Source organism: Medicago truncatula, chromosome 3 (assembly GCF_003473485.1).
Source record: "Medicago truncatula cultivar Jemalong A17 chromosome 3, MtrunA17r5.0-ANR, whole genome shotgun sequence".
Classification (NCBI taxonomy): Eukaryota; Viridiplantae; Streptophyta; class Magnoliopsida; order Fabales; family Fabaceae; genus Medicago; species Medicago truncatula.
The window spans coordinates 3,181,693-3,192,765 of record NC_053044.1 but is presented as its reverse complement, the minus strand read 5'-3'; the positions used below and the strand labels follow the sequence as shown (position 1 = coordinate 3,192,765).

Sequence of the window (11,073 nt, the reverse complement as noted above, 5' to 3'; positions counted from 1 at the left end):
TTAATGAGGTATATCCTCGATGGACATCCAAAGGGAAGTGTTATGTATATTAGTGGATGTTCATATCCTTGTTCTTCCACATTCATAACTCTCATTAATGAATGGATTGTTAGTGATGTTTAATTACATTTGATCATTCACTTACTATTTGTACCCTATACCTATAAATAGGACTCAAGTTGTAATGTAAAAAACACACTTTGAAGTAATGCAATATACTCTCTTCTTCTCCCTTTATCTCTTTCTCTCTACTCTTCTATACAATACAACTTTTGATAATACCTTTGATTAATTTCATAACAATCCCCATATTTTCATTATAATTATACATGAAACAAGTACATCTTACTTTCCTGAAATGAATGTAAAGTTTACAAGGAAATTATTTTGAACCATTGAGCTAGTTGTTTAAATCCTGCATAGTTTCGATTTTGTATCTGATTGATGAGGAAAATTTTATAATTTGTTTGATTTGTGCTAAATAGAGTAGTCAACTCTAAGAACAAAATTTCTCATTATGAAGATTTGAAGAAAAGACAAACTAACTTGTTACAAACCTCAAACTTAAAAGATTTATATGTGACTAAAATAACTTAAAGAACCAATCTATTACAAACCTTAAACTTAAAGAACATATGGTGTAATTTAGTCTTTATTGGTTAAATTACACCAAATTAGTTTGTAAACATTTTCGATTTAGTCCTTTATTTTGATCACACAGAAAGACTAAATTGAAAACATTTACAAACTTAAAAGACCTGTGTATGACCAAAATAACTTAAAGGACCAATATGTTACAAAGGTTATGCTAACTTGTGCCCTTAGGTACATGTTAAGGAACCCAACAGTACAAATATTCCCTCAAGTACTTGTACCAAAAAAAAAAAAATTCCCTCAAAGTTTGTGTTTTCTATTTATTACAAGGGAAACGCTAACAAGATTAAAGTAGAAACTTTATGAGAATTGCTATTTATCTAGAGTTTTTATCAAGAATTGATCAAGAAAAGGTTTAAGCCAATTAAATTTCATGAAGGCCGGAAATCAAGGGCGGTAATGAGGTGTAATTAAGGAAAGGTATGGAGTAAATGCATTGTCTAGATGTTTTCGTGAAAAATACTTTTCTTTTTTTTTTTATATAAAATTTATCAATTGTTTCTATTCTTGAATCCTTAACAAGTGCCTTTGTTAAATAAAATTCAAAAATTCAAAAATTAAATTCAATGCACACATTTCAACAAAAAATTATTATATTTAATTCATTAATTTGTGTCCTTAAGGCACAAGTATGCCATGCTCGCAGCAAATAATACCTAGCATGTTAGGCAGGATGTCGATTTGATTTGGCACAAACAGGTTCCACTTAAGGTGTCCATAATTGCGTGGCGGATGCTTCGTGATCGCCTTCCTACTAAGACTAACTTGGTGGCCCGTGGTGTAATTGATTCGGAGGCTTGCCTGTGTGTGTCGAGGTGCGGTCTTGTGGAGGACGCTCACCGTTTGTTTCTAGCTTGCAGTTGGTTTGGGTCGATATGGCCTTTATTGCAATCGTGGATTGGTTTTGATGGTGTCGACCATTATATTATTTCAGATCACTTTACTCAGTTTACTTATTGCACAGGTGGTTTGAAATCGCGCAAGTCTTTTCTTCAGCTTGTTTGTCTCCTTACTGTTTGGGTCTTATGGAATGAAAGAAACAGTAGATTATTTAAACAGAAGGAATGTTCAATAGTTCAACTACTAGACAAAGTAAAATATTATTCTTTGTGGTGGTTGAAAGCCAATAAGGCTGTCTTTGTTTTTGGTAAACATTTGTGATGGAGTCCATTGTCGTGTATAGGCATTGGCTAGGCTTTTGCTGTATTTTGTGTAAACTGCTAGTTCTTTATACAGTCTTTTTGGTACACCTTATGCTGAGAATATTGTTTTAGCAGTGTTAATATAATTCATTTTTGCTTGTTCAAAAAAAAACTTTTTCCGATAAATAAATACTCCCATAGGGAAGTGATTTCTTATCCCATGGGATATATGATTTTTTTTTTGAGAGAATGATTTTTTGTTGTTGCTAGCATTGCTGACTCATGTGTGTGATTGTGTGTGGGGATGGGAGTCACTAATAATAATAACCCAAATACATATTACAAATCATTTTCACGTTAAATCTTTATAATCTCACCAAAATACTTATTGCAATTGCAAAGAAATTAAGCAAAATCCCTAAAAAAAAAAAAGTTAAGCAATTGACTCAAAAAGAAGAAAATACGTAGAATTTGACTACACGGCAGCAAAATAACATCAACCAGGGTAGCAATCAAAACACGATTAATACTATTAAGTGCTTATTAAAACGTATAATAATTTGACACCAACAAAGAAAGTAAATACCAAGAAATAACTTCAACTGGAGAGTAGCAATCAAATTAACAAGAACATTGACTTATGGAAACAAAATACAAAAATTTAATTAAAGCTTGAGTGATAAATCAAGCTCAAAAGATTCAGAATCAGAGGGTTCTTCTTCATTGTTGGACTTGGACTTTGATTGATCATGAATATCATTATTGGAAGAAATAGGAGCCACAATGATATCTTTTTCTACCTTTGAGTTTGAACTTGTAGCAACATTTGTAGAAGAATCTCCTAATTTTAGAATAGCACCAATTTTATTATTTGTACCATCTTCTATCCTTGAAGTACTTGCACCACCAATACCAAGAATTCCAACCCCATGATTCTTATTTCTCAAACTAACAAGTGAAGGGTTTAATATCTCTTGCAAAGATAAAGCACCATTATCATACCCAAAAGGGCCAAAACTATGTGGAGTAATCCTAGGGTTAATATAAGATGGCTTTTGAATCATGGATTCCATTCTAGTTCCAAGCCCCTTATAATAAGAGGGTGTAAAAAGAGTATTTGGATAACTAAAATAAGGGTTAAAGTAAGGTTGCCCTAAACCAAAAACACCATTTTCATACTTTTGTTTACGTTGTTTTTCTAAGGCACGTTCAGCCTTATGGGCATTCTGATGTCCTCCTAACGCTTGTGATGTAGAAAATTTTCTCTTGCAAAAACAACATGAAAAAGACTTTGAATCTGAATTGTTCTCAGCATTGTTGTTCTCATCTTTCCCTTCATTGTTGTTATTACGAAAAAAATATGATGAACCACCTTGAATAGGGCCGAAAAAGTTGTGTTCTTGCACCTCCGACCCGAGAACTGAATCGTCTTTGGATAGCTTAACGAAATCAATAGACTTGTTGGGATTAGAGTTTGAGGGTTGATCATGTTCAATCTCCTTCATGATCACCTCTTTTTTTGAGTTGGATGAATCACCTTGATCTTCTGAAGTGGCAGACACCCTTGAGGATTGGGATGCCATGGTAAAAATTAAGGATATCAAACAAAACAATACGTTATGTTGGAGAATAGAGTTGTGATTTTATGATATGATGAAATGAAAAGCTTATATGAAGGGTTATTTATTCAAAAAACAAATATTTGATTTAATGCAAATATCTTTATAAATAAGGAAGCATAAATCACATGCATATTTTGTGCTGTTATTATTTGAATTATAATTATAATAGCTAAGGATTGAAAATTTGAAACGGTGTGAGGAAGGATATTGGAAACCATTAGGTTTGTGCATGAATATTTTTACCTTCCTAAAATGATTTTGATGTAATGAGTGTGTTTAATTTTTTTAGTTAGTCAAATCTTCCATATTGGATAAGTGGTGTTAGTACATCATAGTTCTGATGTAGTTCAAACGAGATTTCAAACTGAGAAATAAGCAAAACTGGTAATAATTTCGAATTTAATTTTGGCTTCATCATTGATTAATATGTTTATATTTTCTTCAACACGGGTGCTTGGCTTAATACGTTCAAACGTTCCGATTCATAAAGGCTTTTTAATGTAACAATAATATTGCACATGTTCAAATGTCATGAATTTTTGTTTTTTTTTAAAATCAAATTCAAATCTTATTGATCACTTTCATAAATGGTCTATGGTTTTAAGAACACTCTTAATTCTAAAATAACATAAAAAAGAGATGAATAGAAATAGAAGAACAACTTGTTAACACTAAGTCAAATAGAAGAACTATGTGTGAGCTCTCTATTTATAGAAAAAATTCATAACTAATCTAAGAAAAACTTTGGTAAAAGTAACACACATATTAGACTGAGCACCAAAATATTTCAAATCATGTACTAAAGTACTGTTGATTTAGTACCAAAATATTTCTTAGTTTTTGGGAGAATTTTTTTTTTTTTGACAAAATTTTTAATTTAAGGGTGAATTAATTTAATATAAGCTGGTATCGGTTTAGGTTTTGCGTTTATATCAAATTAATCCTTTATGATTTTTAAGTTTTAAATAGATCCTTTAAATTATAGAACGTTTACAATGTTTCTCTTTTCCATCCAACACCATCAAACAATGATGATGTGGCTGTTGTTAAATGATGATGAGGCACGTCCAATTGAGCAAAACAATTATCTTTTATTTAATTATTTTTTTAGGGAATTTTTATTTAATAAATTTTTTTTATGGATGTTCTTGATCTTCATCTTCATCACTAATGACTCTAGGTCATACATTCCTTTTGTTTCAGTCTTTATGTAATTTTAGTTGATTTCAGGTGATTTTGTATGAGTTAAAAACTACAAAAGGACAAGGTAGATGTGCTGGAGCAAAAAGAATTTCGTGCTATGATATCTGGGATTGTAGTACTATTTTTGGAGCACTATGAAGCATTTGGCTACGTAAAAGATCAGGCTACGATGGCAAGCCATCGTGCTACGATTTTGGTGGAGCGTTGGAACAAAACTGCATTTATTGAGGCATCGTGCTACGATTTCTAGGCATCAGAGCACGATTTTAATGCATCATAATTTTTTCTATAAAAAGCCAAGCTGTTTCTGAAGCAAGGGTTTAAAATTTTGGAGAAAGAAACTGACTTTTGGAGCTGGAGATTTGGAGAAAAGGTGGGAGACCATAAAAACTCATAGTCGGTTATCAAATTCATGTAATGAATCCTTCTTTTATATTAGTTATTTGTGCTTTAACCATGAATAGGTAAGTCTTTTGTGACTAGGTCACTAGATGATTTTGTTCTAACTCTTTACAATGTTACATGTCACTCTTAATCTTTATGAATGCCATTCTAGTTTATTCAGTATTAATTATTCTTAATGCATTTATGATTCTAACCCAATATAACTAATTCTAGAGTATATATGACTATTGACACTAGCGTGTAACTCATAAGTATTTATACTGTTCAACCTAACATACAATATAGGGATGGAACGTTGTTAGGTTGTGAAACTAAAATTAACGTACTTAAAAGCTTTGATGAATATAGGTTCACCTAAGGAATTAGGGAATTATAATCAGAAAAGAGGGTTTTGAGTCAAGGGATTGACCTAAGCTATAATTTGTTAATTTGTCTTGAACTAATAGAATTCGTAAATTTAAGAAACAAGTTGCTAATAAGGTATGAACAGATGAACCGAATGACCTAGTCATTTCTCCATATTATTTTTAAACCCAAATTTATTTTCAGCATTTTAATTACAATTGCATTTGCCTAAGGCAACTTAGTCATTTTAATTACAATTTTCATTTCCAAACTCAAAAATATTTGTATCTTACTCTTAATCGCTTTCTCTTTCTATTGCTCCTTCTACATCCAAAACTCATAAATCTCACAAACTTACATAATATATGAAAAAGTAAGCATGTAATAAAATCACTTATTTTGGTAAATCAGTCGTTTTCTCATCATGTTAGTCAAAAAATTAACAACCATTTTTTCCTTGTAAATGCAAAAACACAATATAATATGTCATCAAAGGGATTCAAGGATTGAAAGTGAAAATATAAAGAGATAAAATTGACAACCCATTCATGAACACAAACCATGTAGAACACTGTCCTCCCAGGATTTTCATTTGCCCAAGCTGTCACCAAAGGAGTTTCAAGGCCACAATAACACTCTCCTCGAAATAGAAGCAGTGCTTGTGACCGAAAAAGCTTTAGAAGCCATGGATTTAAGACACAATGAAGCTGATGGTGTAACCCAATTAAGAAGATGAATGTGTAAAATGAATTGATAAAGAGGGTCTGTAAATGTTGAAGGAATTGAGACAAAGGAGATGAAGAATAAGATTTGGAGTTTTAGGGTTATTATCTATGAAGCACGGATACAGACACGGACACCGGACACGACACGGACAATGGCACGTCGACACAGCTAATAATTTGAAAAAATCACATAATTCAGTGTAAGAACAAGTGTTGATGTCGTGTCGTGTCCGACACCGAGACACGCCTAATTCGAGGAGTGTCCATGCTTCATAGTATATATCCCCAAATTCTTTTTCTGCCATGCGTTTATTTTTTTTTTATTTTTCTAAGTTAATTCATTTAATTACTTTTAATTTTCGGTTTTGATTTTTGAAATTATATTAAAATAATATGTAATGACATGTAAATTTGTTTTACACATGTGGATTAAGCCACGTCAGCGATAATTCTGCCATATCATTAAAAAGTGACAACTCATACAATTATTGTTTCCAAATTTCATGTTGGGGGACCAAAATTTGTGATTTTGAAATAGGGGTCCAAAACCGTGAGTAGAGAAAAACTGTAATTAAGCCATTTTAATAAGAGTGAGAGTAATTTGAAGCCATATTTTGTTTTAATTTTTTATTTTAAAAAAGCTGGTAAAATGACCAAAAAGATATCGTAATATTTTTAGGTACATGTATATTGTAGGGAGAAAATTACACTTCTTTCTTTCAGTTTTTCTCATTCCCATCCTGATTTTTCAAAATTAACTTCAACGCCAGTTAACTGCTGCTTGGTATCCAACATAAGTTATAACATGTGGTGGCACCTAGCGGAAGTTAAATGCCCAACATCCTTCTAAAGCATAAACTGCAGCCCATGTTTCCATTTTACAAATCTCAATCTCTAAAACTCTCTCATATCATCCAACACCACATTTCTTCAAATTCAAATCAATCACCACTTTAATAACAAGGAAGTTTTCATAATCCATTACCAATTACATTTTATGTTTATATGTTACATTTTTCTTCTTAAATTATAAATGTTTTAGTTTTAGGGTTTATGTAAATTTTTATTTTTTGGGTAGGAAATGATTAAATATTTACATATTTATGTTATGAATCCTTATTAGACTAGATTTAAGTTGATTAAATGTTTACATGCTTATGTTTTAGATTTTTGTTTTAGGGTTTATGTATATTTTGCACTTCAAGTGTTTGATGAAATGTTTGAATTAATTTTTCGTTGATTGTTATTAATTTATTATGGTGTAGATCTGAACATTTGGACATTTATATAGTAGATCCGAACACGAAGTTAGCTTCAGTCTCCTACAATGGTGGAAAGTCCAATATGATCAGGGTTTGGGTCGATGTCACATTAGTAGATATGAAGGATCAACTGGATCAAGTCAACCGACGACAAAACCACATAGACACAAGGAGGGTGGACAGTGTTGAGTATCGACGTTCATGGATTGAATCAGCCGGAAGATTCCAGTTCAACCAGATGATGCTAAAGAACGACAGCGACGTGAGAATAATGTTCTTTATATTTTGTTAGCACAACACTAAAGGACTGATCGAGTTGGATGTTTCCTTGTTTAGATCTTCTAAAGATATTCTGAAGAGTTTGATTCGCTCAGATGAAGATGTTAGGTTGTATTAAATTGTATTATTATGTAGTGTCATTATTTTATTGGAATTAAGTTTAATTCATGGTAGTTTGTTGAAGATGTTTTCTTTGAAGTGTCTTATACTTAATGTAAATGTTGTGTCGTATCCGTGAAGGGGTTGGTGAGGGAGTGGGGACTTGGTTTGATGATAATATTAGGAAGGTGGTACAACATGGGTGCGATACTTTGTTTTGGTACAATAAGTAGATAGGAGACATCCTGTAACACCCCGTTTTCCCTACATATAAATAACATAAAACAAAATCAGAGTTCATCACAACAGGATGTCACATTTCGTTCTTCAAAATATCATTTAATGTAAATAGAGTTAAATCCACTCTTTATTTAAAACACCTGCTTTCAGTAATTAAAACAATGTCGCAGTGGAAAATATTCAATGTTTAAACAATACTTGGCACTAAGGCCTCAAAATCAACAACATAAATAAAATCCACCTAAAAGTGGTCCAACATCAAGTTATAGAAAGATACGTAACAAAGGAAAAACAAAACACATAAACATCCCCATCCCGTTACGTATCAGAGCATGACTCCTATGACGACACGAGGAATCAACTCACATCAGAGGTTACTCCTGGTTATCTGCACGTTACCCACGTAGAGGCAACATTCAAACAGAAGGGGTGAGATTTCACATTCGTTAATAATAAATAATAATTCTATAAAAGAATTTAACAACAAAAAACAGCATCAATTCATCATTAACAATACTAATAATCAATAATTAATGTAAAAGAATTTAATTAACACAAACAACAACAATTCAGCATCAATAATGCTTCTCATAATTCCAACTACAAATCATCAATTAACTTCGCTCAACAATGCAACAACAACAACGACTAAACAAATGCAATGTCATGCGATTATGCATGTGGTACCAACAGAGCTACAACTCTCTTCGCTAATGCCGTAATTCGGCTTTGACAGGCTACAGCCCCCTTCGCTTATAAACAACAGAGCTACAGCTCCCTTCGCTATTGTCGTGATTCGGCTTGACAGGCTACAACCCCCTTTGTTTGACAATGATTATGCAATGACACAACTAAATGCAACAACAGCAACATCAACTTCGCATCATAATCTCACAATTCATTAACATGAATAACATCATATAGACATCATATTTAACAACAATAATTCATTCATACATCTTCGTAAAAACATGTTAAATTATCCACAAAAGATTTTCACGTGGAACCAAGACTACTGGAAAGACAACACAGTTATCAACAATATTCATGTTTACACTAAAGACCAACTTAAAACAGAAACGTGTGAAATAGACGCAAGAACGCGAAACAGGGCAGGCTGCCACTGAACAATTCGTGAGGCGAGCACGAACACTCGCTGTGGCGAGCTCATATATGAACTACTCGCCATGGCGACCAAGTCACTCGCTGTGGTGAGCTAGAACAGGTAGCTCTCGTGAACTCAATATTTTTCACCCAAAAATCCCAATTTTAACTTTCTAATGCCCAAATTTGATTCCAAAACTTGTCTAAACATTTCTAAACATGAAAAGGCACTCGAATTCATATAAAACTTGGACCAAAACATCATTTCTACAAAATCACTATTTTTACCACTGAACAGTTCGCCGTTGCGAGTTGATATCTAAGCCACTCGCGAGGCGAACAAGATTCACTCGCCGTGGTGAGCGATGACAAATAGCTCTACGGGCCGAAACCAGTTTTCACCCAAAAATCTCAATTTTAACTTCCCAAATTTGGTAGGAAACATTGTCTATTGTTATTCTACAACCTAAACATCAATTTTTATATTAATTCATTGAATTACCTACTCTTTCAACAATCAAATTGCAATTTAAACCTAATTTCTATAATATCAAAACTATCAACAACTACAAAGTTAAACCCATTTTTAGAATTATATACTCATGATTAAAGAAGGTTAGTCTCACCCTTACCTTAGATTGGTTAAATTCAGAATTCTACAAGCTTTCCCTTCTTCTCTTCTCTGACTTCTCACTTTCTCCCAATACTGTTTTACATGTTCTGACTCTCTATTCCAATTCTATCCTTATGCCTCATTAATCTATTTTAATTATATTCTCTCACTAATAATGCTCATAATAACTACTAATAATTACCAACATATAACACATCACCCGTTATTCAAATAAATTATACCAAAAAGGCACTAAACTCGATAAAATAAATAAATAATAAAATTGGGCGTTACACATCCCGTTGAGGTTGAAGTTTCCTCGTCTTTTTGATTTGGCGGTGGATAAGGATTGTACGGTGGGAGGGATGGAGGGTTGTGGTTGGGGAATCGATGGAGGGGTGTGGGAGTGGAGACGACGATTGTTTGCGTGGGAGGAAGATTCAGTAAGAGAATGTTCTCTGTTGTTACATAACATTGTTTTGCTGGATACTGTTCAGACACTTGACGGGGGATGTTAGACCCGATCCATGGTTACACGGTGCGAGGCGCTTACCACTTTATTACGAACAGGGGCGACATGGAGGACAAGTCTCTTATTGACGACGTTTGGCACAAGCATGTCCCTTCGAAGGTGTTTCTGTTGGTGTGGCGCATCCTTGTAACTGTATACCAACTAAAGACAACCTGGTGGTGCACGGTGTTATCCCTTCAACGGATATGTCGTGTGCGCTCGGTTGTGACTCCCTTGAATCGGTAACACATCTGTTTCTTCAATGTACTCTTTCGGCTGATCTTTGGGCTCTTGTTTGGAATTGGTTGGGCATCTCTTTTGTGCATGCTGGTGAGCTTCGACATCATTTTACTCATTTCACTAGGATGGCGGGAATGCCAATCCATTCTCATTTATTCTTCAGGATTATTTGGTTTGCCACTATTTGGGTGCTTTGGAAGGAAAGGAATAACCGGGTATTTCAAAATACTGGTTCCACTTCTTTTGTTCTCATTGAAAAAGTAAAGCTTCAATCTTTCTTTTGGCTGAAATCTAAACAGGCTGCTTTTGATTACGCTTACCACGACTGGTGGAAGCACCCCATCCCGTGTATGAGTGTTATTATGTAATTTTTTGTGTTGTTTGCTTGGTGCTCTATCTTGATGTGTGCACCATAACTCTGTAAATATTTTTTGGTGTTCCTCCTTTTGCACACCTTGTGCGGGTGGTAACATCTCGTAATATATCTCATTTTTATTTGTTTAAAAAAAAACTAGGAACAAAATTTCAATTTTGCACATTTTGGTTGAAAAATAAAAATAAATTGAAACGTCTTCAAAATGCTATGAAAATTTGTAGATCGTTTTTATGTATATTTATAGATGTCTTTG

At 33.3% G+C, this 11,073-nt stretch overlaps 1 protein-coding gene across 1 annotated transcript; it reads right to left on the bottom strand.

The window, feature by feature from the left end:
• Nucleotides 1-2,461: 2,461 nt before the first annotated feature.
• On the bottom strand, nucleotides 2,462-3,379 carry LOC25488571 (myb-like protein A). Its single transcript, XM_013603458.1, has one exon. The coding sequence runs from the start codon at nucleotides 3,377-3,379 to the stop codon at nucleotides 2,462-2,464; it is 918 nt and encodes a 305-aa protein (XP_013458912.1).
• Between the last annotated feature and the right edge of the window lie 7,694 nt (nucleotides 3,380-11,073).

Coding starts and splice junctions, on each gene's coding strand:
- LOC25488571 (XM_013603458.1), bottom strand. CDS start 3,379: ATGGCATCCCAATCCTCAAGGGTGTCTGCCACTTCAGAAGATCAAGGT.